This window comes from Stegostoma tigrinum, chromosome 10 (assembly GCF_030684315.1).
Source record: "Stegostoma tigrinum isolate sSteTig4 chromosome 10, sSteTig4.hap1, whole genome shotgun sequence".
NCBI classification, from domain to species: Eukaryota; Metazoa; Chordata; class Chondrichthyes; order Orectolobiformes; family Stegostomatidae; genus Stegostoma; species Stegostoma tigrinum.
In genome coordinates, this window is record NC_081363.1 from 47,605,521 (window position 1) to 47,632,621 (window position 27,101).

Below are 27,101 nucleotides of genomic sequence, written 5' to 3' on the forward strand. Positions count from 1 at the left end.
AGCCAGCCAGAGATACAGATGTTGTCCAGGGAGCAAGTTGGTGCTTTGAAGTGGCAGGCAACAGGCAGTTCAGGGTCTTTTTTGCAAGCAGAATGTACATGTTCTGTGAAGCAGTCGCCAAGTCTATGCTCCATTTCCCCAGTGTAGAGGAGACCACATTGCGAGCAGTGAATGAGGGAGGTAGGTTGTATTTGATGAGAGCAGCAGAGAAATTGAGGCGACTAATGTCATGTCAACAGTTCTCAATGAAAAGATTCTGGGAAGTGCAGGTGAAGTGTTGCTTCACCTGGAAGGTGTGTTTGGGCCTTTGGATACTAGGGAGGAAGAAGGTAAATGGGCAAGTGTTTCATCTTTGGTTACAGGGGAAGGTGCATAGTGCTATGGGGATGTGTTGGGAGTGAAGGTGGTATGGACCAACGTGTCCCAGGGGGAACGGTCCCTGCAGAAGGTGGACAAGGCGGGGGCGTGGGGGAATAGGTGTCTGGTGGTGGCATCTTGCTGGAGGTGGTGTAAATGGCATCTGATGATCTTCTGGATGTGGATGCTGGTGGGATGGTAGGTGAGGATAAGGGGAACTCTTGCTGTTGTGGGAGGGAAGAGAAGGGGTGAGGATGAAATTGCAGGAGATGGGTCGGACCTGATTGAGGGCCCTGTCAACAACAGACGTGGGGAATCCTCAGTTGAAGAAGGTGGACGTTTCGCAGGCTCCCTCGTCGAAGTTGGCCTCATCTGAAAATATGCGATGGAGGAACTGAGAGAATGGAATGGAGTCTTCACAGGAAGCAGGGTGTGAGGAAGTATAGTCCAGATAGCTGTGGGTGTCAGTGGGTTTGTAACTGATATTAGTGGCCAGTCTATACCCAGAACTGGAAACAAATGTTGAAGGAGGGAAGGGAGGAGTCAGAGATAGTCTATGTAAATGTAATAGCAGGGTGGAAATTGGAGGTGAAATTGATGAAGTTTTCCAATTCCAGACGAAAGAGGGAAGCAGCACTGACAATATCATCGATGTATTGGAGAAAGAGTTGAGTGGAGGCCGGAATAAGACTGGAACGAGGAATGTTCCACATACCCATGAAGATACAGGCATAACTAGGGCCCAAGTGGGTACCCATGGCAACCCCTCTTACCTGAAGAAAATGAGAGGAGCTGAAAGACAAGTTGTGGAGGGTGAGGACAAGCTCAGCCAAGCAGAGGAGTGTATTAGTGGGTGGGGATGGTTCAGGTCTTTCCTCCAGGAAGAAGTGGAGACCCCTAAGACTCTGCTGGTAGGGAATGGACATGGAAAGGGATTGCACGTCTGTGGTAAAGAGGTGGCGGCTAGAACTGGTAAACTAGAAGTTTTGAAACCGACATAAGGCGTCAGAGGAATCGTGGGTATATGTAGACAGGGATTGGACCGGCGGGAGATTACTGAGTAAAGGTAGGCAGAGATGAGTTCTGTGGGGCGGGAGCACGCTGAAACAATGGGTCTGCCCAGACAGTCCTGTTTGTGGATTTTTGGCAGGAGGTAGAAACGAGCTGTGCAGGGTTGGGTGACTATCAGCATGGAAGCTGAGGCGGGGAGATCACCAGATGTAATGAATTCAGTTACCATGGTGGATACGGTGGACTGATGTGCTGTGGTGGGGCCATGGTCCATGGAGGTATGTGAGAGTTGGCACTCGGCCTCTGCAAGGTAACAGTCAGTATGTCAGACTGCAACAGCACCACCCTTATCGGCAGGCTTAATGACAGTCAGGGTTAGATCTGAGTGCAGTCAGTACGGAGGGAGATAGGTTGGATTTGGTGAGGGAGCAGAGAAATTGAGGTGACTAATGTCACGTCGACAGTTCTCAATGAAAAGATAGTGCAGGTAGAAGGTTGGAGGGAGGGGTCCAGGTGGAGGGAGAACGTTAGAGTTGGTGAACGGGTCTGTAGGACAGGGAGAGGACTCCTGTCCAAAGAAATGAGACGGAGGCAAAGGCGGTAAAAGCAGAGCTCGACATCATGTTGAGCCCGAAATTAGTTAATGTGGGGATGCAGAGGACTAAAGCTGAATAAAGCTCATCCATTCTATTTTTCCTATTGAAGTGGACTGCTTCACATTAATCCATGTTGTCTCCTAGAAGTGGCATGGTGGCTCGGTTAGCACTGCTGCCCCACAGCACCAGGGATCTCAATTTGATTCTACCCTGACAACTGTCCGTGTGGAGTTCGCACAAAAATATTTCTTCCCAACGTCCAAAGGCTATTATGGACACTTGGATAACATGGGCAGGAATGGTTGTTGGATGTTCCCTGGTTTAGATGCTTCAAAAGAATTAGGGAGAGAGGTAAAAGAGATGAGGGAGTGGCATTGCTAATCAGGGATGGTACTACAGCTGCGGAAAAGGAGGGCATTTACTGTATCACTGTGGATGGAAGTCAGAAACCAGGAAGGAGCGGTCACTTTATTAAGAGTTTTCTATAGACCCCCCCCCCCCACACCAAATAGCAACAGAGACACTGAGGAACAGATTGGGAGGCAGATTTTGGGAAGGTGCAGAATTAACAGGGTGGTTGATATGGAGGACTTCAACATCCCTATTATTAACTGGAATCTCCTAAGTGCAAATAGTTTGGATGGAGCAGATTTTGTCAGAAATCCTTCCTGGACACACCTGACCCATTATGTAGATAGGCTGACTGGAGGGGAGGCCATATTGGATTTAGTGCTAGGCAGTGAATTAGGCCAGGTGTCAGATCTCTCGGTGGGAGAGCGTTTCAGTGATAGTGATCACAACTCCCTGACCTTATTTTCCCATACCGCCTGTTCCTATCCCTTCTCCATGACTATAGTATTTAATTGGGGGAGGGGCATTTACAATGTTAATAGGCAAGAACTGCGGACCATAAATCGGGAACAGATGTTCTCGGAAATACATGACACAAATGTGGAGGTTTAGGGAGCAGTTACTCTGGGTCCCAGATAGCTTTGTCCCATTTGAGGCAAGGAAGGGATGGTAGGGTGAAGGAACCTTGGATGACAAGACATGTGCAACATCTAGTCAAGAGGAAGAAGGAAGCTTACTTAAGGCTGAGGAAGCAAGGATTGAACAGGGCTCCAGAGGTCTATAAGGTGGCCAAGAAGGAACTGAAGAATGGACTTAGAGCGAGAAGAATGGAGTATGAAAAAGCCTTGGTGGTGAGGATTAAGGAAAACTCCAAGGCGTTCTATGCTTATGTGAGGAACAAGAGGATGGCCAGAGTGAGCATAGGGCCAGTCAGGGATAGTGGAGGGATCTTCTGTGCGGAGTCAGGGTGGTCCTTAATGCATACTTTGCTTCAGTGTTCACCAGTGAGAGGAACTTTGACATATGTGAAGACAGCATGAAACAGGCAGATGTGCTTGGACAGGTTGATGTTAGGAAGGAGAATGTGCTAGAAATTTTGAAAAAGATGAGGATAGGTAAGTCCACTGGGCTATTGGGATACCCCCTAGGTTTCTACGGGAAACGAGGGAGAGATTGCTGAGCCTTTGGCATCCTTACTGTCTACTGAATTAGTACCAGATGATTGGAGGGTGGCCAATATTATTGCCTTGATCAGGAAGGGAAATAGGGATAATCCTAGCAATTATGGACCAGTCAGTCTGTCTTCTGTGGTGGGTAAATTATTGTAAAGGATTCTGAGAGATTAGTATTTATGATTATTTGGAAAAGCACAGTTTGTTTAGAAATAGTCAGCATGATCTTTTGAGGGGCAGGTTGTGCCACAAGCCTTATTGAATTCTTTGAGGATGTGACAAAACACATGGATGAAGGCAGAGCAGTGGGTGTGGTGTTTAGGAATTTTAGCAAGGCATTTGTTAAGGTTCCCCATGGTAGGCTCATTGAGAAAGTAAGGAGGCATGGGATTCAGGGAAGTTTGGCTGTCTGGATACAGAATTGGCTGTCCAACAGAAGACAGAGGGTGGTAGTAGTTGGAAAGTGTTCAGCTGCGAGCTCTGTGACCAGTGGTGTTCTGCAGGGATATGTTCTAAGACCTCGGCTATTTGTGATCTTTATAAATGATTTGGATGAGAAAGTGGAAGGGTGAGCTAGCAAGTTTGCCAATGACACAAAGGTTGGTGGAGTTGTTAGAACATAGAACATAGAACAGTACAGCACAGAACAGGCCCTTCAGCCCACAATGTTGTGCCGACCATTGATCCTCATGGATGCACCCTCAAATTTCTGTGACCATATGCATGTCCAGCAGTCTCTTAAATGACCCCAATGACCTTGCTTCCACAACTGCTGCCGGCAACGCATTCCATGCTCTCACAACTCTCTGCGTAAAGAACCTGCCTCTGACATCCCCTCTATACTTTCCACCAACCAGCTTAAAACTATGACCCCTCGTGCTAGCCATTTCTGCCCTGGGAAATAGTCTCTGGCTATCGACTCTATCTATGCCTCTCATTATCTTGTATACCTCAATTAGGTCCCCTCTCCTCCTCCTTTTCTCCAATGAAAAGAGACCGAGCTCAGTCAACCTCTCTTCATAAGATAAGCCCTCCAGTCCAGGCAGCATCCTGGTAAACCTCCTCTGAACCCTCTCCAAAGCATCCACATCTTTCCTATAATAGGGCGCCCAGAACTGGACGCAGTATTCCAAGTGCGGTCTAACCAAAGTTTTATAGAGCTGCAACAAGATCTCACGACTCTTAAACTCAATCCCCCTGTTAATGAAAGCCAAAACACCATATGCTTTCTTAACAACCCTGTCCACTTGGGTGGCCATTTTAAGGGATCTATGTATCTGCACACCAAGATCCCTCTGTTCCTCCACGCTGCCAAGAATCCTATCCTTAGATATCCTGTTGACAGCATAGAGGGCAGTTGTAGGTTGCAACGGGACATTGACAAGATGCAAAGCTAGGCTAAGAAGTGGCAGATGGAATTTGACTCAGAAAAGTGTGAAGTGTGGTTCATTTTGGAAGGTCAAATTTGAATGCAGAATACAGGATTAATGGCAGGATTCTTGGCAGTGTGGAGGAACAGAGGGATCTTGGGGTCCACGTCCATTGGTCCCTCAAAATTGCTACCCAAGTTGATGGGGTTGTTAAGAAGGCCTATGGTGTGTTGGCTTTCATAGACAGGGGAATTGAGTTTAGGAGCTGCATGGTTATGTTGCAACTCTATAAAACCCTGTTTAGACCACACTTGGAATATTGTGCTCAGTTCTGGTCACTTCATTATAGGAAGGATGTGTAAGCTTTAGAGAGGGCGCAGAGGAGATTTACCAGGATGCTGCCTGGACTGGAGGGCAGGTGTTATGAGGAAAGTTTGAGGGAGCTGGGGCTTTTCTTATTGGAATGAAGAAGGATGAGAGGTGACTTGATAGAGGTGTACAAAATGATGAGTGGCATGGATAGAGACTTTTTCACAGGGTGGAAATGACTATTACGAGGGGGCATAATTTTAAGGTGATTGGAGGAAGGGAAAGGGGAGATGTCAGTGGTGGGCTCTTTACACAGACCGGTGGGTGCATGGAATGTGTTGCCAGTCAGGTACTTTGAAGACTTTCAAGCGACTCTTGGATAGACACCTGGATGATAGTCAAAATAGTAGGGTATGCCGGGTAGTTTGATCTTAGTAGGATAATAGGTTGGCACAACATTCTGGGCTGAATGGCCTATACTGTGCTATGGTGTTCTCTGTGTAGTTTAAGTGGTTTGGCCATGTTAAGTTGCCCATAGAGTCCAGAGATATGCAGGCTAGGTGGATTAGCATGGGTAATGCAGGGTTACGGGGATAGAGGAGGTTGGGAGGCAGTTAGTTGAGTCTGAGTGGGATGCTGTTCAGAGGTTCGATGTAGACTAGATGGTCCAAATGGCCTACTTCCACACTGTAGGGATTCTGTGATGATTTACCCACTGACTCAATGTGTCTAAGTTACCCTAAATTCTCTCCCCTAAAATTGGCTTGCCAATGTAACCGGTCCACAGTGAATGCTAAGTCCCTCGCCCTGCACTCATCCCCAGAACATCTGGACAACAAGGACCCCTATGTCAGGCTCCTATTCATTGACTACACCTCTGCCTTCAACGCCATTATTCCCTCCAGACTGATCTCAAAGCTGTATAACCTTGGTCTTGGCTCTGCTGTTTGCAACTGGATCCTCAGCTTTTTGATCCACAGACCACAATCAGTGAAAATTGTGCAGAGGTGCAGTTACCAATAACACTCTGCACTGGAGCTCCTTCCACCCCAGATGCTACAGCACCCTACCTGTACTCCCGTTATGCTCATGAATGTGTTGCCAAATCCCAAACAAACACTATCTACAAGTTTGCTGACAAAACCACTGTAGTAGGATGGATATCTGATAACAACAAGTTGAAAGAGAGAAGGGAGATAGAGGGCTTGGTGACAGGTGGTGCAATGAAAACAACCTCTCTCAATGTCGACAAAACTAAAAAAATTGACTACTGGCTTCAGAAAGAAAGAAGAACACGCCCCCATCTGCATAAATGTAACTGAGGGTGGAGAGTGTCAAGTTCCTTGGACTGATAACTGACAACCTATCCTGGACTTCCCGCATAGGTGCACTGGTCAAAAAGGCACAGCAATGCCTCCTGTTCCTCAGGCAGCTCGGAAATTTGACATGTCCATGAGGACCCTCACCAACTTCTACAGATGCACCATTGAAAGCATACTGCCTCGGTGCATAACAGCCTAATATGGCAACTGCTGTGCCCAAGACTGTAAGAAACTACAGAAGGTGGTCTGGGCTACGCACACTATCACCGAAGCTAACCTTCCATCCTTGGATGCCGTTTATACGGCGATCTGTTGCGGAAAGGATGCTGACATCATCAAACACCCATTACCTGCCCCCTGGTAATGATCTCCTGCTGCCTCTTCTGTCAGGCAGAAGACACAGAAGCCTGAATATGCACCAGCAGGTTCAGGAACAGCTGCTTCCCAGCTGTTATTAGACTGATAAATGGACTCTCTAACCTGAAACAATACTGAGCTTGCTAATGTTGATCTCGCCTGGCGCACACTGTGCAACGTAACCTGCATGCTTCTGTACATCCTTGCTTATGATCTGCCTGTACTAGTCGTAAACAAAGCTTTTCACTGTACTTTGATACAGAGAGGAGGTTCAAAAGAATAAAGGGCTTCTCACATATGAGGAATGGTTTAGGGCTCTGGGTTAGTACTCGAGTTTAGAAAGATGAGTGGAGATCATGTTGAGAATTACAGTATGCTGAGAAGCCAGGATAGAGTGGATGTGGAGAACATTTTCACTAGTAGGAGAGACCAGAACCCAAGGGCACGACTTCAGAATGAAGGTATGACCTCTTAGAACTGAGACAAGGAGTTTCTTCAGCTACAGTAGTGAATCTGTGCATTTTGTGAATTTGTTGCTACAGAATGCAATGGAGGCATATTTAAGAGAAAGATAGGGTTTTGTTTAGTAAGGGGATCAAAGTTTACAGGGTGAAGGCAGGAGAATGGAATTGTGGAACATATCTGCCATGATCTAATGGCAGAGCAGACTCAGTAGGCTGAATGGCCTCATTCTGCTCCTGTGTTATGGTCTTATGGTTCACAATGTATGATATATCTAACATTGTTTAATAACAATAGCTTCGAGCAACTGGTGATGGAAAAATAAACCAGCTTTCTTCAGGTTTTTTTTACTGCAGGGCCAGATAGCACCTTCCTCTCCAAAGGTTCGAAAGCTTCTGACAGTTTTGTTCACACCCTGCTCAGTTAACTCAAGACAGTCTTAGTCTTAGTTTGTAGACAGATGATTGTCATCAACCAACTGGGAAGGCAGCAAAGATAATAGGATTTCACAAGCTTCAAAATCTCCCCTCCCCCTACCGTATCCCAAAACCAGTCCAGCTCGTCCCCACCTCCCTAACCTGTTCTTCTTTTCACCTATCCCATCCTCCCAACCCCATTTCCTACCTACTAACCTCATCCCGCCACCTTGACCTATCTGTCCTCCCTGGACTGACTTATCCCCTCCCTACCTCCCCACCTACACTCACCTTGACTGGTTCCATCCCCACCTCTTTGACTTGTCTGTCTCCTCTCTACCTACCTTCACATCTATCCACCTTCCTTCCTCCTCCCCCCCCACTCCCTATTTATTTCAGAGCCCCATTCTCCTCCCCCATTTCTCATGAAGGGTCTAGGCCCAAAATGTTAGCCTTAGTGTTCCTATGCTGCTGCTTGGCCTGCTGTGTTCATCCAGCTCCACACTTTGTTTTCTGGGAAGGCAGCAATATAAGTTAACTGGCTCATTTAGAAGGCGTACAGGACACTTGCCTTTATCAGCTGTGGCATAGATTATAAGAGCACATGGGTTATGTTGTTTCTGTACAAGACTCTGGCAATGCGACAACTGGAGTATTGCATGCAGTTCTAGTCACTACACTTGTCGGAAGAATGTCATCACACTGGATGGGGTGCAGAGGAGCTTCACTAGAATGTTGCCTGGGATGAAGAGAGGCTGGATAAGCTTGGGCTGCTAAAGAGCAGAAACGGCTGAGGGGGACTTGATTGAGCTGTGTCCCTTTCAACAAGGCATAATTTTCAGGTGAAAGGGAACTTGAAGAAAAGCTTTTCACCCAGAGTGTGGTGGGAATCTAGAATGCAGTGGGTAAGAAATGTCAATGGTGTGGGAAGCATGAACTGCATCAGGAGTGGCAAGACTGTTCAACAGAGTTCTGAAAGGGATAAGACATGCTGGGGTGAAGGAAGGGTTGAGCACTTTTGTCGGGGGTCAGGGAGGGTGAACAATGTTGGTGTACAAAGGGAGTGCAGCATGTAGTGAAAAGTGTCAGGATGACTTACTGATGGGGAAGAATGACAAATAATTATAGCTAAATGCATTTAAAAACTCACTCAAAGTCTTTAACCTCAAGTGGTATGTTTTCAGCATGGGAGGTAAATGTGGCATGGTGTCATGTAGAATTGTCAATATGCCTTCAATTTCCAGCATGAGAAGGCAGCTGTTTCAAACAACGCCAATGGCATTCACTTTGGTTCCACTGCTGGCTGATAATTCCAGAGATAGTAGGAACTGCCAATGTTGGAAAATCTGAGATAACAAGTTGTAGAGCTGGATGAACACAGCAGGCCAAGCAGCATCAGAAGAGCAGGAAAGCTAATGTTTCTGGTCTGGACCCCTCTTCAGAAATGGGGGAGGGGAAGGGGATTCTGAAATAAATAGGGAGAAAGGGGGAGGCGGATAGAAGATGCATAGAGGAGAAGATAGGTGGAGAGGAGACGGACAGGTCAGAGAGGTGGGGATGGAGCCAGTAAAGGCGAGTGTAAGTGGGGATTTTCGGGTGGGTGTTGGTCAGTCCAAGGAAGATAAACAGGTCAAGGGGGAGGTGATGGGAGTGGAGCTTGAGGTGGGAGGAGTGATAGATGGGAGAAAGGATGGACAGATTAGGGAGGCAGGGACGAGCTGGGCTGGTTTTGGGATGTGGTTGTGATGGGGAGATTTTGAAGCTTGTGAAGTCCACATTGATACCATTGGGCTGCTGGGTTCCCAAGCAGAATATGAGCTGCTGTTCCTGCAACTTTCAGGTGGCATCCTTGTGGCAATGCAGGAGGCCCAGGATGGGCGTGTCATCCAAGGAGTGGGAGGGGCAATTGAAATGGTTCACGACTGGGGGAGGTGTAGTTGTTTGTCGTGAACCGAGCGTAGGTATTCTGCAAAGCGGTCCCCAAGTCTCCGCGTGGTTTCTCCAATGTAGAGGAGGCCACAACGGGAACAGCAGATACAGTATACCACATCGGTAGATGTGCAGGTGAACATCTGTTGGATATGGAAGGTTTTCTTAGGGCCTGGGATGCAGGTGAGGGGGGAGGTGTAGGGGCAGGTGTAGCACTTACTGCGGTTGCAGCGAAATGTGCCGGATTTGGTGTGGCTGGGCTGGAGGGGAGTGTGGAGCGGACAAGGGAGTCACTAAGAGAATGGTCCTTCCAGAAAGCAGATAAGGGTGGGGAGGGAATAAAGTCTTTGGGGTCAGATTGCAGATGGCAGAAGTGTCAGAGGATGATGCATTGGATTGGGAGGTTGGCGGGGTGGTCCTTGAGGATGAGGGGGTTCTGTTTTGGTTGTTATTGCGGGTCAAGGGTGTGAAGGATGAGTTGTGGGAAATGTGAGAGACATGGCCGAGGGTGGTTTGACCACTGTGGAGGGGAAGTTGCGGTCCTTGAAAAACGCGGAGATCTGGGATGTCCAGGTGTGGAATGCCTCATCTCAGGAGCAAATGTGATAGAGATGAAGGAATTGGGAATATGTGATGGCCATTTTGCAGGAACGTGGGTGAGAGGAGGTGGATTCTAGGTAACTGTGTGGGAGTCAGTAGGGTTGAAATGAGTATCGGTTTCCAGGTGGTTGCCAGAGATGGAAACAGATCCAGGAAGGAGAGAGTGGTATTGGAGATGGTCTTGGTGAACTTAAAGTTAGGGTGGAGGGTGTTAGTGAAGTGGATGAGCAGTTTGAGCTCCTCGTGGGAGCAATTAGGTGGCACCGATACAGTCATTGATGTAATGGAGGAAGAGGTTGGGGATAGGGTCAGTGTCGCTTCGGAAGAGGGATTGCTCTACGTATCTTACAAAGAGGCAGGCATAGCTTGGGACCCATGGCCACCCCCTTTGTCTGTAGGAGGTGTGAGGAATTGAAGGAAAAGTTAAGTGTGAGGACGAGTTCAGTTAAGCGGATAAGGGTGTCGGTGGAGGGGAACTGGCTGGGTTTGCAGGACAGGAAAAAGTGGAGGGTCTTTAGGCCATCTGCATTGGGAATGCAAGTGTATAGGGACTGGGCGTCCGTGGTAAAGATGAGGTGTTGGGGACCAGGGAATCAGAAGTTTTGTTTGAGGTGGAGGGCATGGGTGATGTCATGGACGTAGGTAGGGAGTTCCTGGACCAAGGGGGAGAAAATAGAGTGAAGGTAGGTGGAGATAAGTTCGGTGGGGCAAGAGCAGGTGGAGACAATGGGTCGACCAGGGCAGTCAGGTTTGTGGATTTTGGGAAGGAGATAGAGCGGGCGGTGCGGTGTTCAGGAACGATGAGGTTGGAGGTTGTGGATGGGAGTTCACCTGAAGTGATGAGGTTGTGGATGGTCTGAGATGATGTTTTTGTGGTCGGGGGTGGGGTCATGATCAAGAGGGCGGTAGGAGAGACCTGGCGTCTGGCCTTGGCAGTGTAGAGGCCAGTGCGCCGTACTACAGCTGTGCTTCTCTTGTCCGCAGATTTTATAGTGAGGTTGGATTTGGAGCAGAGGGTTGCACGTTCTGTGGGGGAAAGGTTGGAGTTGGTGAGGGGGTGGAGAGGTTGAAATGATTGATTTCTCAACGGCAATTAGAGATGAACAGGTCATGGGAGGGTAAGAGGCTTTGGGATGTTGCCGAGGAGGAGGGGTGTTGGAGGTGGGAGAAGGGGTCAGTGCAGGGAGAGTTATGTTCACAATTGAAGAAGTAAACACAGAGGCAGAGAATAACTGTTCAGCGTCCAAGCGTCAGCAGTATTCGTTGATGTTCGGGTGGAGGGGAATAAAGGTGAGCCCTTTATTCCGGATTTTTTTTCTAAATTAGTAATCATTTTACAAATGAATGTCAATTTCTTAGATTCTCAATCTTCCTAACAATATTTAGAAAATCTCTAGTCTGTCTGGATGGAAGGGTCTCCGTGCACATGTAATCAGGTAACTCCATTTTGGGGTTTGGGATGTGTGTCAGATTCTTTTGAATATGGGCTATATTTTTTAGAAACGGTGCACTGAGGTACAGAAATATTGGGAAAAACATTAATCAGAAAGTAGCATCACTTGAGATACTGTGTAATTTTCAATTTAAAAAAAACTTGCATTAAATGCAGGCAATACTGCTGAGGTCTACATTTGTGGCTGCTCTCCAATTTGCCTTGAAGGTGCTGGTGCCTTCTTGAGCCACTAACCTGTCTGATGCTGGAATGTCCACAAACTGGTTAGGAGTTCCAGGATTTTGATGCAGTGAGGAAACAGCAACGCTGTTACAAGCCAGTGGGATTTGGAGGAGAGCTTGCATGTGAACTTGCAAGCGTTTTATCTCTGCTTTCATGTCCTTCTAGTTGGTAAAGGTTATAGCTTTGGAGGGCAATTTTGAAAGAGTCTTGGTAAACTGCTAAATTATCCTCATGGGTGGTACAGACTGCTAGACTACACTTCAGTGACGGGGAAAGTGAACGTTTAAGATGAGTATATCAATCAAATTTGACTTGGATGGCTTTGAGAATCTTGAGTGCTGTTTTGCAACATAGTCTCTAGGAAAGGAAAGCGTATTCCATCACTTTTTGACTTCTATTATATAGGTAGATGGTGGGCTGACGAGGAAGGCAGGATACAAGTTACATATTGTAGAATTTCTAGCCTGTGTAATTTCTGGTCAACTGTAAACCCAGGAAGCTGCGGGGATTCAGTGATCATAATGCCATGAAATGTCAACGGGAGATGGTAAGACTTTCCTGTTGGGCGTGTAGTATGTGAATGTTACTTGCCACTTAAAGTCTGAATGATGTCTTTGTCATGCTGCACGTGAACATGAGCCAATTAATGTGGAAACTTGGCCACTCATATCCATCTTTGTACTGTGGTATTTACAATCAGTTTTATGAATTGGCAAGTAACAATAATGAAATAAAAACTCTTTTGCACTTATGCATTTGCTGCAAGGAACTAGCCTTTTGTATTTGCAGATTGCTGCAAAAGTACACTACGCAATGTTCTCTGCATTTTGAATGAGAATCTGGGTTTCAGATTTGGTTTTATTAAATTAGTTTGACTGTTTTCTCAAGCTCTTGCATCGTGTTTGTTTGCCATCATCTGCCAAGACTTGTTTGGAGAGCATTATTTTACATCAGTAGCTTTGCCAGTATCGTGAGCTCAATGACATTTGCAATAATATTGCTAGATCCTCAGGGAATTCACCAGTGAAGTAGCACTAAGTCTGTTTTTTTAATGAGCAGAAATGACGTCTTCTTTTTAAAAATTTAACTTGTAGAATATTATTTGTACAGCAAAATGGATTATCACCGCTTGCAGATATCAAAATATTCTGATGTATCTATTGCATCTTTAAGGATAAATGTGTAATTCCTCACCTGTGAAGTTCATTTTAAGCCAGTGGATGAGGCAAGATGTGTTAGTATTACAAACTCCCCACGAGTTTGTGTTTTTACTTGTTTGTAGAATGTGTGTATTTTTGGCTAGGCCATAATTTATGGTCCATCCCTAATTGCCCTGAAGAAAAAAGTGAGAGCTATGTCTTGAACGACGATTCTTGGCCTATCGGTACATCCACACTGCTGAAAACTGGTAAGTATTATGAAAACTAACAGTAAAATCTTCTACAAATACAATAAAAGGAGTAACTGAAATAATCTTTAGTTCTCTACTGGGGAACTAATAATAGGGAACAAGGAGATGGCAGACACTTTGGACAAGTATTTTGTGTCTGTCTTCAAAAGAAAAAATGCCAAAATTAATAGAAGAACAAGAGGTAAAATGAAGGGAAGAACTTAAAACTATCATTATCACTGGAGGAAAAAAATAAAGGGGAAACTAAATGGAACTAAAGGCTGATTTGAGATAGATGCAATCATTGTAATCTTCCAAAATGGTCTAGATTCTGAAAATATCCCTGTGAAATGGAAAATTGCATGTGTAATACCTCTACTCAAGAAAGGAGGCAGACAGAAATCAGGAAGTAATAGGTTACTTGGCCCACCTATAATCCATTATTAAGAGATTGCGATTTAGAAAATCACAATTCAATCAGGCAGAGCCAAAATGGTTTTATGAGGGGGAAGTAGGGTTTGACAAAATCAGGAGTTGTTCAGAGATGTAACAAGCAAAGGGCAGTTGTATATTTAAACTTCCCAGAAAGCCTTTGATAAAGTGTCACACACAGGTTACTGTACAAAAGCATATGATGTTGCAGGTAATAGCTTGGTAACATATACTGGCTAACAGGAAACAAAATGGATCATTTTCAGGTTGTTAGATTCTGTTGAATGGACTCCCATGTCATAAATGAGCAACAGAAAGTAACATAGAGAAAGAAGATAGTGGAATGTTGGTGCTAATTGTGAGGAGAATTGGGAATGAAAGTAGGGAAGTCTTGTTATTAGTGTAGAAAGCATTGCTGAGACCACCTCTAGAGGACTCTGTAGTTTTAGTCTTGTAAACATGAGGATTTTTATTGGAGGTAGTTCTGAAACAATTTGCTGTGGAGTTTCCAATGAGGTTGGTTTGAGCAAGTTTGACGTACTCATTGGAATTTAGAAGAATGAGCGGTGATCTTACTGAAACAAATAGGATTCTGAATTGGCCTAACAGGGTAGATAGAGAGAGAGGATCTTCGTTCTTATTGGGGAATCTAGAACTTGACACCATTTCAAACTGAGGGATCTCCACTTAATTCTGAGGAAGAGGAATTTTCTCAGTCGTTAGTTTTCCTGGAATTTTCTCCAGTAGGGACCTGGGCTATTAAACATATTCAAGACTCTGTAGATTCTTGATTGTCAAACAAGTTTAGAATTATGGCACCAGGCTGGAAACTGGAGTTACAGCCACGTAAGATAAACCATGATCTTGTTGACTGGCAGAACATGATCAAAAGAGCAGCTAGCCTACTGCACATGTTTCCCATGTTTACCCTCCCATCTTAAGCTCCTCATGCCCACAATCCTCCATAACTTTGAGCATGCTACCTCCATGAAGCATAATAATGTCAAGTCCTGCTATTAGTGGAGTCCTCACAACAGTTAACCATTTTAACAAAGTATGCAAAATTTCTCAATTTCTGTTTTTTTTAAATATCCAGATTGACTGAAGCATTGAACAAGTTTCTGTACTTAATGATTACTATTTATTACTAGTAAATAGATTCTACCTACAGGTAAGCAATTATGAACATTTGATGTAGAACCCTACTAGGCGAGGTTAATGTTTTAACAAGGGGAAAGACTGTGAAGGCAGTTCAATGGTCACTGTTTACCGGGTTCACTGAGATGATCCTTTTTGTCTTGTCAGGTCCTGTTGCTCCTTGTTGTTCTTTATCCAAAACTTTCATTTGCAGGAGGAACAGGCTGACTGGTTCACACTTGTATAGTTGATCTACAGGTTAACAGCCACAACTTGGAGCAACTGATGAGGGAACACTTTCTTCAGACTCCAGGTGTACTTTTATCCCTTAGAGGAAAGTAAGCTCCTTCTTTTCTGAGGCCTGTTGTCTTCCAAGCGATTACACTTTGGAGTTAATTATTCAGATGATGGGAAGCAGTAGACCTTTGTTACCACTCCCTAGACCAATCAGCTACTTTTTGATGGTTAAATCTCCGTTCATACACACCCTTGGCTTTCGCTCATCTGTAACTAACTGCTTGAACAAACAATAGTGCAGATAGGAATTGCAATTCTTACCAGCAAACTTGCTTTCAAAAAGTGCAGCAATCCTTGATTTTTTTTTTAAAGCCATTATTTTTCCATTTTAGCCTTCAATCAAAAGCACAAAAATAGTGATATCTTTACAAACAATACCTTGCTAGTTCTGGTCTTAACCATTCTTAATTTTCAATTGCTGTACCACATTGAATACACTTTCAAGTGCTAAGGTCCCAATCTGTGGTGCAGCTTTCTAAATTCCTTTCTTCTCCTTCAAGGCAATCCTTAAAAAAATTATCTCTTTGGTCTTCTGTCTAAACCTGTTCACATGGCCCAGAGTCGAATTTTGCTTCATAACACGCCTGAGAAGTGTTTTTGTACGTTTTATTACTTTAAAGCATTCTATAAATGTATGTTTATAAAATTGGGGTTGAATTTCTAACTGAGTTGAGATTTTCTTCATCCGAAGAAAATTTTGATTCATAGAACTTGAACTACGCTTGCAAATTTGGTGAATGTTTATTTTTATTATTTTGGCTTAGATTTGGTTCATCTGTTTTGGCACGTGGGCATCAATCGTTGAACCGGTATTTATTGCCCATCCATAGTTGATCTGAAGCTGAATGGCTTGCTTGGCCATTTCAGAGGGCAATGAGGAGTCAACCACATTGCTTGGGTCTGATGTCACATGTAGGCCGGATTAGGTAAAGCTGGCAGTATTTCTGTGAGCCAGATGTTTTTAATGACAATCTACAATGATCATAGTTAGACTTCTGTTTTCAGATTTTCTTTATTGAATTCAAGTTCTACTATCTACTGTATTTACTGTGGTAGGATTCAAACCCAGGTCTCTGGATTGCAGACCACCATGCCATTGTCAATCCTCAGGGTTTTGCAACAGTGGTGAAATCTATTTCATGTTCAGTTTCCTTCAAGAACCATGGGATACTTTCTTGAGAGAAACCTGCCTGAAGAGAAGTAGTGATATGATCATTGACTTAAAAGTTTTGATGTATACACTAAAAGCAGGAAATGTGAGGTGATCAATGAATGTTCTTTGAACCTGTGAGCCTCTAATCAGTGTTACTGTGTGATCTGGCATTATCACATAGTTCTAATGGGAACTGAGATAAAATTTATGGATTGAACACTGGAAAATGGCCAGAAAATAGAATAGGAATAAACAGATCATTTGAGGTCATTGATGGAATAGCAAAGGACCAGTACTTGGACCTCAGCTACTTTTATAGACTTTGACAATTATCTGATTGAGGGGACCATCTTCACAATTGAAGTTTTTGGGCTGTGACAAGATGCTGAGAATGAGCTATCTTCGCTTTGATTAAATACCCAAAATCGTAATAATGTGATACAAGGTGGGGAAGTGCAAAGTTCGCCACTTGGGTAGGAAGTGTTTTTCAGTAGACCTGATACCTAAACTGAGACAGTTGATCTGTAAGAAGAGTTCAAATAAATTTAGTCCTATATTCTCCAAATTAAGAAGGATGAGAGAACAAAGAAGAGAGCAAATTATAGCGCCAGAACAGGCCCTTCGGCCCTCAAGCCTGCACCAACCCAGATCCTCGATCTAAACCTGTCGCCTATTTTCCAAGGATCTGTATCTCTGTGCTCCCTGCCTATTCACGTATCTGCCTAGATACATCTTAAATGATGCTCTTGTGCCTGCCTGTACCACCTCCGCTGGCAATGTGTTCCAGGCACCCACCACCCTCTGTGTAAAGAGCTACCCACACATATCTCCCTTTAAACCTTTCCCCTCTCTCCTTGAAATTGTGACCCCGAGTAATTGAGTCCCCTACTCTAGGGGAGAAAGCTTCTTGCCACCCACCCTGTCTATACTGTTCATGATTTTGTAAACCTCAATCACGTCCCCCCTCAACTTAATCTTTCTAATGTAAATAATCGTAATCTACTCAAGCTCGCTTCATAGCTAGCAATAGCTCCATACCAGGCATCGTCCTGGTGAACCTCTTCTGCACCCTCTCCAAAGCATCCACATCCTTTTGGTAATGTGGTGACCAAAACTGTACGCAGTGTTCCAAATGTGGTCAAACCAACATCCTATACAACTGTAACATGACCTGCCGACACTTGTACTCGATACCCCATCCAATGAATAAAAGCATGCCGTATGCTACCTTGACCACTCTATCGACCTGCGTTGCAACCTTCAGGGTACAATGGACCTGAACACCCAGATCTCTCTGTGCATCAATTTTCCAATATTTCATCTGTCATCCATAGTTCCCAGTCTTGCCCTTTCTATCCTTTATTTTCACATGGACATGTCTGCCCTGCACTCTAATCAACCTCTCTTTAAAGCCTCCTACATATCAAATGTGGATTTACCCTCAAACAGCTGTTCCTGATCCACATTCCCCAGCTCCTGTCAAATCTTACTATAGTTGGCCTTCCCCCAATTTAACACTTCCTTTAGAACTACTCCTGTCTTTGTCCATGAGTATTCTGAAACTTAGGGAATTGTGATCACTATTCCCAAAGTAATCCCCTACTGAAACTTCTGCCACTTGGTCAGGCTCATTCCCCAACACCAGATCCAGTCTGGCCCCTTCCCGAGTTGGACAATTTACATACTGCTGCATAAAACCTTCATGGATGCTCCTTAGAAATTCCGCTCCATCTAAATCCCTAACACTAAGTGAATCCCAGTCAATGTTGAGAAAATTAAAATCTCGCATCACCGCCACCCTGTAGCTCCTACATCTTTCTATAATCTGTGTACATATTTGTACCACAATCTCTCGCTCACTGTTGGGAGGTCTGTAGAACAGCCCAGCATTTGTTAGCTATTTCTGAGCTCTGCCCATATTGCCTCACTGCCAAGTTCTCCCTAGTGCCCTCTTCAGATATCTTCTCTGACCAGTGATGCAACTCCTCCACCCCTTTTACCTTCCTCTCTATCCCGCCCGAAGCATCTATATCCTGGGATATTTAGTTGCTAATCTTGCCCTGCCTTCAACCCAGTCTCAGTAAGAGCAATAACATCATACTCCCAGGTACTAATCCAAGCCCTAAATTCATCTGTCTTACCTACTACACTTCTCACACTAAAAACAAATGCACCTCAGACCACCTGTCCCTATGCGTTCATCATCTGCTCTCTGCCCCTTAATCACACTGACTTCATTGTCCAGTTCCTTACAGGCTTTAGTTACTACCTCCCTACTGTCCACTAACCACCTCATTTGGTTCCCATTCCCCTGCCGCATTCGTTTAAACCCTCCCCGACAGCATTAGCAAAGGCACCCCCTAGGCTGTTGGCTCCAGTCCTGGTGTAGACTTATATTAGATTTATAATAGTCCCACTTCCCCAAAAACTGGTCCCAATGCCCTAAAAATCTGAGCCCCTCCCTCCTGCACCATCTCTCAAACCACTCATTTATCCTGCCTATTCTTTCATTTCCACTCTGACTGGCACATGGCACTAGTAGCACTCCTGAGATTACTGCCTCTGATGTCCTACTTTTTAACTTGGCTCCTAACTCCTTAAATTCTGGTTGTAGGACCTCATCCTGTTTTTTTTTAAACCTATATCATTGGTGCCTATATGCACCACAACAGCAGGCTGTTCATCCCCCCCCCCCCCCACCCCCACCCCCCACCCCGCCTCAGAATGTACTGCAGTCGATCTGAGACATCCCTGACTCGTGCACCTGGGAGGCAACATAGCATTCGGGAGTCCCGTTTTCAACCGTAGAACTGCCTATCTACTCCACTTACAATCGAACCCCTATGTCTATAGCTCTTCTACTCTCTTTCCCACCCTTCTGCACAGCAGAGCCAGCCATGGTACCCTGAACTTGGCTACTGCTGCCTTCCCCTGGTGAGCCTTCTCCCCCAACAGTATCCAAAACGGTATACTTGTTTTGGAGGGAGATGACCGCAGGGGACACCTGCCCTGCCTTCCTGCTTTTTTTCTGCCTTTTGGTCAGCATTCCCTTTCTCCCTCAGCAATCCTAATCTGCATTGTGACCAGTTTGCTAAATGTGCTATCCACGACTTCCTCAGCATCGCAGATGCTCCAAAGTGAGTCCATCTGCAGCTCCAGAGTTGTCATGCAGCCTAACAAGAGCTGCAGCTGGACGCACTTCCTGCTCATGTAGGAGTCAGGGGCATCACCCCCGTCTCTGAGCTGCCACATTGAGGTCATATAATTGAAACTTCTTAGGGGCTTTGGTGGGCTTAGGGCAAAAGGTATAGGTTTAGAATTAGTGTGGTCACTAACTCATTAGAACAGATCATTTGGACTGAAATGAGAAATTTCTTCACGCAAAGGGCTCGGCATCTTCAGAATTCTCTGCCCCAGAGACTGTGGATAGTCAGAAGTTGACAGGTCTTCTTTTGGGCCTTAAGGAAATTACATATTATAGGGTTAGTCGAGCCAGGTAGAGTTGAGATAGATAATTAGTAATGATCTTATTGAATAGTGGAACATCCTTGAAGGACTGAAAGGCTTATTTGTGCTCCTATTTGTCATATTCTTGGGGAGTTTTAAGATCAAAACATCAGATAATATTATTAGGAGACAGACGTTCTACTGGGTAGTATTCCAAATTTGATAGTCTGTTTAGTTCTATATGGGAGTAATGGAATTATCAATGCTTGAAGAAAATGCTTTCCTACTTTTTACATCTCATTTCTAAAGCTTGTAATTTTACAATTCAAAATAATCTTGGATTCAATGAATGGTGCTCCAAATACTGTTTTTACAGCAATTAAGCATCTGAGTCACAAAATATGGCCTGAAATTAACACATAATAATGTTTATCTTCAGAGACATAACCTTGTCTTTCGTGAAAGAGATCTTCGGTGAAATAGCCTTTTGGAATGTACTATGTGAAAGTACATCAAACTCTGCTAAATTTAGAAATTATTTGACATAGCAGATGTACTGAGTCAGCTCAACCAATATTGGTTCTGCATTTATGCAGCTGTTCTGGACAATCTTGTGATGATTCAGAGGTAATTTAGCCAGGGACCGTGATATTCCAAGTGGATTTGCTAGCCCTAGTGCTGAAATGTTTGCCAACAAACTTAGTACTGACTAAGAATTGGAAGTTCTGAAAATTTTGCAAGAGTCAATAAGTGATTAATGCTAGGTACAAAATAAAGATATTTATCTCTAAGCCTACCATCATTTCAATTACAGATGTTCCAGCTTGGCTTAAAAGTTTGCGTCTGCATAAGTATGCAGCTCTATTCTCTCAACTAACGTATGAAGAAATGATGGCACTTACAGAAGTACAATTAGAGGCACAGGTAGGTTGATTATACTCTGACTTTGTTGGAAAAATGCTAATTTTAGTGTCTTTTATCAATTGACCTTTAAGATCTGTTAATTTGTAAGTTGAAATTTTGATTTTTGGGGAAGTTTTAGATTTTCCCACTTTAATTTACGTGTGTTTGTCTGAATGATCTCTGATTCCTTTTCTGTTTGCAGACCCATCTATTAATTATTTGCCCTTTTGTTCGAACAATTGTGTGCTCTCTTGCACACAAAATGTGGGCATCCACGCATTCATATATTTGTTTATGTATTCTCGTAATTTCCTACAGATCTGTTTGCCTTTTTCAGACATATAGTGCCCTTAATGACCTCTGGATATTCCATAGGGCTCCACAACCAATGAAATACACTTTAAAGTGTAACCACTGTTTTAATTTGGGGAATTTGCAGACAATCAAAACGCTCAAACAGCAACAAGAAAAAAATGACCATGGTGGTTTTTTTGTTCAGTGAATAATATTGATCAGGACATCTGAAAACTTCCTTACTGTTTCACTATTTCCATGAAATTCTTTAAGTTGCTGAGACCAGACATAGCTTAATTTTTCATCTGTCTCCCACTATAATAGAAACCTTTCGGTTAGTTTGTGTTCAGGTCTCTAAAGTGGTGCATAACCTTCTGACTGACAGAATGCTACTAAATTCTAAAAAGAATTCATGCAAGAATTTGTGTTGTGTTAGCTTGGCATCCCTAATTGTCCTTGAGTTGCTGAAGGTAAGCGTGCAGGTGCAGTAGGCAGTAAATAGTATGTTGGCCTTCATTGCGAGAATTTTCGAGTGCAGGAGCAGGAATGTATTGTTGCAGTTATACAGGGCCTTGGTGAGGCTACACCTAGAATATTGTGTGCAGTTTTGGTCTCCTTTTCTGAGGAAGGATACTCTTGTTGTGAACTGCCGTATTGGCAAATGCAGTCCCTTTGATGATCAAGGGAGTGCAGCAAAGATTTACCAGGCTGATTCTTGGAATGGCAGGACTGACATATGAGGAGAGATTGACTGGGTTAAGATTGTTTCCATTGGCGTTCAGACGAAGGAGGGGGAATCTCATAGAGACTTAAGATTCTAACAGGACTTGGCAGGGTAGATTCAGGTTCCCGATGGTTAGTGTCAAAACCAAGGGTCACAGTCTGAGGAATCCAGGTCGACCGTTTAGGACAGAGATGAGACATTTCTTCACTCAGTGGTGATCCTGTTGAATTCATTCCTGCAGGAAGTCGTTGATGCCAAAACGTGGAATGTGTTAAAGAGGTGACTAGATATAGCACTTGGAGCGAATGGGAATAAAGGTTACGAGGAGAAAGCAGAGTTAGGCTTTGAGTTGGACATTCAGCCATGATTGTGATGAATGGTGGAGCAGGCTCGAATGGCCACCTCCTGCTCTTATCTTATGTTTCTATGCTGATAAGGTCACCTTATGGAGTACAGTTTACAATTTTGGTTGCTCTGCTATAGGAAGGATACTATTAAGCTGGAGAAGTTTCAGAAAAGATTCACCAGGTAGTTGCTGGGACCAGGGCGGGGGCCAGGGAGGGAGTTGGAGTTACAAAGAGTGGCTGGATAGGCACAGCATTCTGCGCCCTCTCTCCCCCCCCCCCCCCAATAATGAGGTAATGAGGGCCTTGGTTTAGGTGAATAACAAAGGCCTTTTCCCTAAAGTGAGGAAGTTCACAATTAGCGAGGCATGTTTTTACTGAGAAGAGAAAGATTTGAAAAGGGACCCTGCAGTTAGCAACAAAGCAAAGATGTATGTCACTAACCTTCTTTTTAAAAAAAACAGTATTTTCTCGCCTTTTCCATAGTCTGCAGCAGGAACTTGCTCTCCTGGCAGCAGCATGGATCAATTGGAGAGTTAAGTGGGGTTTAGATTAGATTCCCTACAGTGTGGAAACAGGCTCTTTGGCCCAACAAGTCCACACCGCCCCTTGGAGCATCCCACCCAGACCAATCGCCCTATAATCCCCACACCCCTGAACACTATGAGCAATTTAGCATGACCGATCCACCTAGCCTGCATATCTTTGGACTGTGGGAGGAAACCGGAGCACCCAGAGGAAACCCACGCAGACACAGGGAGAATGTGCAAACTCCGCACAGACAATTACATGGGGAGAATGTGTGCAAACTCCGCACAGACAGTTACCCGAGGCTGGAATTGAACCCGGGTCCCTGGCGCTGTGAGGATGCAGTGCTAACCACTGAACCATCGTGCTGCCCATTGCGGTGCAGTTCTAGCTGAAGCCACTATCCTCTATAGTTCTGTCTTCCACTCAATGACAGATTTTGTTTTTAATAATTTCTAATGTTTCTTTTCATGTGCATCTATTTACAAAAGGTGGTAAGGAAAATCCAGGGAACTGTAGACTGGTAAGTCTGATGTCAGTGGTGGGCCAGTTGTTGGAGGGAATCCTGAGTAACCGGATTTACATGTATTTGGAAAGGCAAGGACTGATCAGGGATAGACAACATGGCTTTGTGTGTGGGGAAATTTGATTGAGTTTTTTGAAGAAGTAACAAAGAGGATTGATGAGGTGGACATGATCTCTATAGACTCCAGTAAGGTGTTTCACCAGGTTCTGCATGGTTGACAAGTTAGCGAAGTTATATCACATGGAATACAGGGAGAACTAGCCATTTGGATACAGAACTGGCTTGAAGAAAGAAGACAGAGGGTGATGGTAGAGGGTTGCATTTCAAACTAGAGGCTTGTGACCAGCATGTGCGCCACATGGATCAGTGTGTGGATCTAATGCTTTTCGCCACTTATATAAATGATTTGGATGTGAGTATAGGTATGGTTAACAAGTTTACAGATGACACTAAAGTTGGAGGTATAAGAGACAGCGAAGAAGATTGCTTCAGAGTACAGCGGGATCTTGACCCGTTGGCTGAGTTAAATGAAGACCATCGATTTAACTGGGACAAGGTAATAACAGTAGCCCAAGCCAAACATAGACACCTGCAGGAATTTCTAGAGGCATGATTCTCCACCATTAATGCAATCAACAAACGCATAGAATTAGAGCCCATTACAAACCCATACAGATCAAAACTGGAAATGACACCAATCACCATAACGGACAAAACAGTATAAATTCCAAGCAGAGTAGAATAATTTGCTTTATCGGAATGGTGATGTCACCTAGCATGGTGACAAAATGTCTGAACGAGAACAAGCCAGCTCAGCAAGCAAGTCAACAACCTCAATGTTGTGAAATATGAAAGGGTTTGGAAAAGAATTACAAGGATGTTGCCAGGGTTTGGAAGGTTTGAGCCATAGGGTTAGGCTGAAACAGGTTGGAGCTATTTTTCCTGGAATGTCAGAGGCTGAAGCGTGATGTTAGAGGTTTATTAAATCATGAGGGACATATAGAGTAAAGAGACAAGGTCTTTTCTGTGGGAGGGGCAAGTCCATATGTAGAGGGCACAGGTTTAAGGTGAGAGGTTAAAGGTTTAAATGGGACCTAAGAGGCAACTTTTTCATGCAGAGGGTGATGTGTTTATGGAATGAACTGCCAGAGGAAGTGGTGGAGGTTGGTACAATTACACTTAAAAGGCATCTGGATGTGCACGTGAATAGGAAGCGTTTAGAGGGATGTGGGCCAAATGCTGGAAAATGGACTAAATTAATTTAGGATATCTAGTCAGCATGGATGAATTGGACCAGAGGGTCTGTTTCCGTGCTGTATATCTCTGACTGGATTTCTAATTTAACTGCCCCCGATCATTCCTCAAGCTCTGCTCACAGCCATACCATTGGCCGTGCTTTGTGCACTGCTACTTCAGAACCCCTGACTCTGCTGTGTTATTGGTGCTAATATTTACCTTAAGTTCAGTCATGAAGTTGTTCAAAAAATTATCAGAGACCAGTGTCATGAGCAAAGAGAAAATGACTTCATGATTGATTGCCTTTTGTCCCTAAATTCCAAGACTGAAAGGTATTGTTTGATTTAGTCCTTTCTCTATTGTCTGCAGTCCCTTACTGAGGCAGGTCAAAGGGTCTTTCTTAAATTTGATTTTCAGATTTCAAGTTTTGGAATAAAACTACAGCAAAAACCTTTTTAAGATAAAATCAAAGGTAGGGTTTATTAACAGAATATTCAAAACATTGTGAAATTGTTTCACCGCTGCATGCATGTACATACACATTCAGTTAATTGAACAGGAGAGGAAGGTACGTTACAAATTACAAAGTTTGATACATTCAGATTTTTGATTTATTTTCAAAAAGCAAGCTCATGAGTTGCAACTTCCTGTTTACAGTTATCGAATGATACATTTCTCAGTGTGCTCAGTCCAGTAGATTCCCATATTATAAGTAAAGTGTTGGCTTCTTTCCTGCCAGCAGCTTGGAGATAGTCTGCCTTGGACCCGCACTGGCACCTCAGCCTGGTGTTTTGCTCTGCCTTTGGAGGTCAAGCAGCAACTGACTTAGGCTCCCAGAATTGCATATTTAACCTATTCAATAAGATCTGATTTCAGTCATGTGATGAAAATAGACATTTCTGTTGCTGAGAGCCCACCTTGGTGGACTGATTGGAAGGACACTAAACTAACGTTGAAGCTTTACCCCTCACATTTAGCATCCATTACAAGGTGAAGAGACAGAAGTATTACCATTAGTTTTAGTGTAGTGGGTTTTCATGTTTCTCATTTGCCCAGAGCTGGAAGTAGACAGTTCAATTCAAAGTCCTTTGTGTCAGCTTTAACTGGAATGTATATATAATGTAGGAAGTTCAGAAACTTTTGGGTCTACAATCATCTGATCATTCTTAGCTGTTCTGAATTCAGCAAAGTTTTTTTGTGAAAGAATCTGAATTTAAATATGAAACATCAAGATACAGTTTTCTATAGGATTTCTCTTCAGGCCATGATAGAGAATGCTGATAATACAAAATAAAAAGTGTTATCTAGCCAGGACTGAGGAAATTGGGTTGATATGGGGAATGGGTCAGTGCTGGGGTGTTTAGAGTTGTGTTGCGTTAAGGGGAAGTTGTGGTAGTGTGATCCTTTATCCAAGTCTCAATACTACATTGTAAGTAGTTGAGGCTCCAGCAGTGATCTCTGTGGCATGCAAGTTGTAGTTTGTGAATCTGAAAATGATCTCTTCATCCTGATAGTTTTGTAGATGAGCTAGCAGTAGGAGTAGGCCATTTGTCAACAGCAAGCCTGCTCTGCGATGTAAGATCTGATTGTTGGCTTAACTTCAGTTTCTTGCCAACCACCATAACATCTTGCCAATCAATCTGTCTAACTCAGACTTTAATATGTTTGATGATCCAACCTTAAGTGCTTGCTAATGAAGAGACTTAACAGTACTGTTGTACAAAAGTGTCTGCTGGACATGTGATAAGCTGGAAATGTGCATGTGTATAAGTCTCCTGCTGTTACATTGTAAGGCAAACTTCCAGTGAAAACATACATCCCATGCACGCACTGAAAAGTTGAAAAAATATTGAAACAGGGTTCAGCAGCGATGCGGATGAGAATGGAGTAGGCGTGCATCTGTGTATGGCGTGGGAATCCCCTCTTAATCAAACTCTCTCCCTCAACCCCCTTTCCTGCATCCTCACTCCATGACCCTTTTCCTGAATTCTCACTTTCCCCTCTTCCACCTCCTTCCACAAGCTCATGACCCCGCTCCATACCGCCATTTGATGCCTTTGAGCACATTCCCATTTCCTCCTGAATCCAGTTTCAATATTGCACCCCTTTGCGCAGTACATAGCATACATGTGTGAGTGCCAACAAATACACGACCCTTATGAACACAAATGAGAATCAGAGTAAGGATTCATTTTCACGTCTATCATATGTGGCAGAATTTGACATGTTTCAATAAAATCACTTCTCATTCACAATGAATATAGCTCCCAATCTGCTCATTTCCTCACAAAATGGCCCAATTCCTCATAAAACCATCTTCTTCCCAGGAAGAATCACAAAGATCTTAAGAATTAGATTGGCGGTCAGCTCAGCATGTCTTTAAGAAGAATTTTCAGTTATTCACCTAGTGTTTAGCATGATATTCAGCTGACAGCAGTGCAAAGCCAATCTAAATTGCATTGGAACAGTCTTCACCAAAAATGCCATCTGTCCACACGACATCCTCAACTTTGTGATGTTCTGGATTATGAAATCCATCTTGATGTAACAGAAACCGTATACTTATTCTCAGCTTCTTGATATAGCCTTTGTCATCTATAGCCAACCAACATGGTGTCACCGGGATTGTTGTTTGATCTCTGGTGTTATGTCCTCAAACATAGTTTTAGTCTTCCAGAACTTTTCAATCTCGGTTTCAGTTTTAGTCCTATTAGAAATTGAAAGGTCAGTTTCATTTCCGGTTAGGGGGTCTCTAAAAGTCAC

At 43.9% G+C, this 27,101-nt stretch overlaps 1 protein-coding gene across 5 annotated transcripts in view; it reads left to right on the top strand.

Moving 5' to 3' along the window:
- samd4a (sterile alpha motif domain containing 4A) overlaps positions 1-27,101 on the top strand; it is a 174,656-nt gene that overhangs the window by 106,298 nt on the left and 41,257 nt on the right. For all 5 annotated transcript variants that reach the window (XM_048537812.2, XM_048537810.2, XM_048537814.2 and 2 more), the window contains one exon: positions 20,598-20,707. In XM_048537812.2, coding sequence (XP_048393769.1) covers positions 20,598-20,707 — 110 coding nt within the window. The remainder of the gene's footprint in view (positions 1-20,597; positions 20,708-27,101) is intronic.